Genomic DNA, 4,621 nt, shown 5'->3' with positions numbered 1-4,621 from the left:
TCTTGTTAGTGGCATCAGGTTTATTTTATGGGAATGCAGAACTTAAGGCTTTCCAAAAGGTACTTGTGAGGCACAGAAGTAAAGGCAGCCACAGCCAAGACAGACTCCTGCCTCAGCCCACAGGGTCACGGAAGTCAACTTTGTCAAATGGAGAACTTGAAGTTCACGTCTTAAGGCAATCTTAAAGTCTGGCATATTGGGCTGTAGGCACAGGACCCATCCACTTCTCTCCTAGATAAAGAAAATCACAGAAGTGTATATATGGTTCTCAGACATGTTAGCAGCAGGAGACAGTCCCAAAAACATCTAGGGTCTTCCAGAACCTGTTAGGCTTCAACGTGTAGGATGCATCCCTTTCCCCTATGGGGAAGACTTCTGACCCGCAAGTAACCCTGATCAGAACAACTGTATAAATCTTCCTTGTTGGAAATACTAGCAACATCTGTCGTTGTTCTTGTCTCCGGATATCATTGTGTTGGGCTTGTGTCAAAAGCTCAAGAGAATGGAAACCTGAACTTACCCAGCAGGTAAGCTAGCAACTCCATGCGGTCAGAACCAAATAACATGTAGGTTTTACCATCTACGTGGGCAACAGTGGTGGGCAGACCAAAGGCCTGGAGAAAACAGAGTAGAAAGGAAGGTGATAGAGCAGGTGCTTATTAGGCTGAGGTTGAATGTGCTGGAGCACAGAACAAAGCAGATAAAATGTTTGCTAAGGGGCTTGTCGGCCTCAGGCATCTATCTTCTCTGCTCAACTTCTGTGGCACATAGCTTCTTATTTTAAAAAACCATAATCTACCTCCTTTCCTTCCTTGACTAGGCTTAGGGGAGGGAGGGGGCAGATGAGGTGGACACCTTAGGATGGGGAGCATGAGCACCCACGTTGACATTCCTTCTCTACCTTGAGGCTGGGAATGGGGATACACTGGGAGTTACTCACCCCATAACTGCAGGCCTCATCAGTGCTCTCCTTGAGCTTGTTCTTCACCTGTGCTGTGGAGATTTTCTCCAGAAAGCGTTGGGCTTGCTCTGTGGACATTCCTGCCTTCTCTGCAGCCTAGGGAGACAAGGAAGAGCTATTCCCCAGATGGTGACATCCGTCTTTCTGGGGTGACACTGGTCTCTCCTGGTGATGTCAGTGTACAGCCCGGGTTGAGAGGCTACATCTTGACCTATAAGCTCTGTCTCTGACAGTTCAAGGAGAAAGTTGTTGAGCAACAGAGTAGTGGATAAGTCACTGAGAGAAGTGGGTTGTTAGAAAGATTTGTTAAAAATTAAATACAAGCAGGCCAAAATCAAGCATACACACATATATGTGTTTAGGAGCTAGATATAGACAGAGGATCAACTAGCCATTTTTGCATATCTAAAGTAGGAGTGATTTGATGTCTCGTGTGTTGAGAGAATAAATGTCAACTATAATCCATATGATAGAAGGAAAAGGATATTTCGAGTTTCCTGACTTCACCCTCCAGGACATCTGACTTGAAATCCCCATCCCTCTCTGGCGTGCACTTCCATATTTCAGCTGTTTCCATTTATTTCTCACTGATATCTGTTTAATTCTTACTTGTTGTTATCTCTCTGGCTGGGTAAAGTCTCCCGCTTGGTAGTAATCATAGATTAGTGACATTTGCATTGTGAGTCTCTGGAGACCTGTGGATGGAAGCTCCGTCCTTCCCACCCTGGTCCTCTCTATGGTTCTGACAATTTCATTTCTCTCACCAATTCCATTTTATACATGTATTGTCCACAGTAGACATTGTCGTTGTTGCCAGGGATTTAACTCCGGCCTCAGGTCTATTAAGCATGCACTCCACAGCTGAGCTACAACCCTATCCCATGGAAAATCTTCAAAGACTCCTCTTAGTTCCAACTTCATGGTAATTTTCCCCCCAGACACACTTTTCTTTCTAAGTCACTAAGAACCTTTTATGTTCTCAGATTCCCTGTGGCATTAGCATGGGGTGGTCCAGTCCAGAACACTCACAGCCAGGATGCTCTGGGACTCTGTGATGTCTTCATCCTGAGGAGAAGAGAACACTTAGCAGGAAGGAGATAGCAGAGAGAGGTAGGGCAGCAGGATTCTGTTTCTGGAAAATCCCCTGAAATGGGCCAGAATGTCATCTAACTAACTGCCCCTTCCCTCCAGGCTTCAAAGTCCAGCTCTTACTCGAGACCAAATACGCATCCACAGCTCTCTGGACACCTTCTCCAGCACCTCTGGTTGCTCCATGCTCACAGCGGTGAGGAAGCGCATAGCATTTAGACTTCCTGCGGGGCACAGGGACATAGACCTAAGATTCTGATTCCTCATCTCCTTCTTACTTCTGACATCACTCTCCCACAAGCCCCAGGGCCCAGTCACCTGCAGTCTTTTATCCCAGTCTCTCATATGGGTTTACTAAGCTCAACCCTTGATTCTGCCCATTCCTCACTTTTGATGAGCAGATACTGGGTGGATCTCCTAAGAAAGCCCTACTATTCTATTCTCCACTAGATCTGCCAACCTCTTCTGACTTTCTTTTATGTATTTACTTACTTATTTACCTATTTATTTCATTTCTATTTCCTCTGATACTGGTGTTATAGAGAGTTGTGAGCTACCATGTAGGTGCTGGGAATCAAATCGGGTTTCTGGAAGAGCAATCAGTGCTCTTAACTGCTGAGCCATCACTCCAAACCCCTCCTCACCTTTCTTAACAATCACACCGAAGAAGTCCTTGGGTAAGTTGATGGGAACCTGGAAGTGTTGCCCCAGGAGAGGCATTTCATTGTTCATGTATTGGCCTTTTCGGGGAACCGTAGCTAGCGGTTTGTTTTCTGTCAGTAGAGAGTTAGACAACTTTGAGAGAGCATATGAAGGTCTCAGGCTTGGGGAACCCTTAAACAAAGGGCAAATTACTAGCTTAGGATGTCTGAGCTCTGCATTCCCAGTGTAGGACAGGCCCCTTAGGTCACAGAATACAACCCTCCTTGCCCAGCTGGGAGGGTTTCTTCTGGCCTACCGCTGTCTTTCATGATCCCACCGAGGAAAGCAGGACGCAGCTGCAGCTTGATATTCCAGAGGTGTTGGTACCTGCATAGGACCTACCAGTACACAGAGATAAGAGGGAGCCTGTGTGGTATCTGGAGAAGACAAATGGCTCAGGAGGCCTACAGGGCTGTCTCCTGGCTCTAAGTGCAGAGCAGGGATGACTACTCACACTGACCTGCTTGGTTTGAAAGGACAAAACTCCCAGCAATTTGAGACAGATACTAGAATATGGATTCTAGTATGTGGTTTCCACCCTGCATAGGAGAAGTTTTCAACCTGAAGGTAGAGACCCTTTGTTGTTGTAAACTGGGAGATCAAATGACCCTTCCATAGGGATCCCACATCAGATACTTTGCATATCATATATTTGCATTATGATTCATAACAGCAGCAAAATTACAGTTATAAAGTAGCAACAACATAATTTTATGAGGAACTGTATGAAAGAGCTGCAGCATCAGCCAGGTTGAGGACCACTGCTGTGGAGCAAACTAGCGCCCCTGATTCTCCCCCCAAAAACTTGCGTCCTTGGAGTTGTTCCTGTTCCTTGACCTGTGAGAAAAGAATGTTGACCTTAGGAAATCAGGACCCTACTAAGAGATTCAGTCCGTTTAAAGGCACAAAGTGAACATTGGCCCAGGAACAGTTTGTGCATGTCCTAACTTTGAGCACATTTGTAGAAATTTCTGCAGCCCTGTATTCAGGCTGCAGCCCTGGCTGCTTCCCCTCCTCACCTCAAAGCCCAGCCAGGAGTACGGAGACAGAACGTCGTAGAACAGTTCCAGAGTTCGCCGCGCCGGCCCCATACTGCAGAGGAGGATGAAAGCTAACTTGAAGCTGCTGTCTGCAGAAAGACCCCAGTGTCAGCAGCAAGCAGCCAATTCCAGCCTGTGGACTGTAGGTGGGACCGCAGAAGGTCCTAGTGCGCAGCCTCCGGGACAGAGCTCGCCCCGCGGGGCGGGCCCAGGGGTGGAGCTTGATTGACCAATGATTGAGCGCTGCAGGCCACAAGGGCGATAAGGGCGGAGAAAGGAAGGTATGGGCATAAGAGCCTCTCAGGTGTGTGCAGGCTCTAGACAGCTCTGGTACTTTATCTCTCTAGCAATGAGGCAGTACAAAAGGATACGAGTTCTGTCGAACGAAGGGGTTATATTAAATGTAAATATAAATATCATTTCTTGTTAGGTGCAGGACGTTGTAAAGACTGAGGCGTGGTGGAAACTCTGAGGCAGGATGGAAGTTCTGAAGTACATCTTTTCTTGCATTCACTGTGTCGGAGATTAGCACAATGGCCCGAACGAATCTAACAATTCACATAGTGGCCTTTTCTTATCTTCATCCCATACATTACAACACATAAGGAATGCTTGAAATTGCTGATAATATCAAACTCCACACACTATATTTTGTCTGCATATGAATTTGTATGAGGTTTAACGTATAAATTTGACACATTAATGATGAATAATATAATAACCATAGTATACCAAACTAAAACTTTATATCTTGTTTTGATCAAAGTGTTATTTTAAAATAGTATTTTGGTACTATAATATTTGATCTGATAATGGAGGTGACCACTGA

The 4,621-nt window shown here is 45.8% G+C and overlaps 1 protein-coding gene across 1 annotated transcript; it reads right to left on the bottom strand.

Moving 5' to 3' along the window:
- LOC121435493 (glutathione S-transferase kappa 1-like) lies at nucleotides 1–3,974 on the bottom strand. The gene is made up of 8 exons (XM_041634874.1): nucleotides 3,772–3,974; nucleotides 3,009–3,090; nucleotides 2,695–2,823; nucleotides 2,174–2,274; nucleotides 1,991–2,026; nucleotides 941–1,057; nucleotides 521–614; nucleotides 1–231 (listed from the first exon to the last, which is right to left on the bottom strand). The coding sequence occupies exons 1-8, from the start codon at nucleotides 3,841–3,843 to the stop codon at nucleotides 182–184; spliced, it is 681 nt and encodes a 226-aa protein (XP_041490808.1). The 5' UTR covers nucleotides 3,844–3,974; the 3' UTR covers nucleotides 1–181.
- Between the last annotated feature and the right edge of the window lie 647 nt (nucleotides 3,975–4,621).

Source organism: Microtus oregoni, unplaced genomic scaffold (genome assembly GCF_018167655.1).
Source record: "Microtus oregoni isolate MIOR12 unplaced genomic scaffold, Mior012 000046F_ref0000063, whole genome shotgun sequence".
NCBI classification, from domain to species: Eukaryota; Metazoa; Chordata; class Mammalia; order Rodentia; family Cricetidae; genus Microtus; species Microtus oregoni.
Note: the sequence above shows the minus strand (reverse complement) of the source record. Positions and strands in the feature narration are given on the sequence as shown.

Bases quoted from the DNA above. Each gene is read 5' to 3' on its own strand.
- LOC121435493 (XM_041634874.1), bottom strand. From the start codon at position 3,843: ATGGGGCCGGCGCGGCGAACTCTGGAACTGTTCTACGACGTTCTGTCT. The intron at 2,824-3,008 runs GTAGGCCAGAAG...CTCTACTGACAG, and splicing joins TGGGATCATGAAAGACAGCG to AAAACAAACCGCTAGCTACG. The intron at 2,027-2,173 runs GTAAGAGCTGGA...TCTTCTCCTCAG, and splicing joins GGATGCGTATTTGGTCTCGA to GATGAAGACATCACAGAGTC.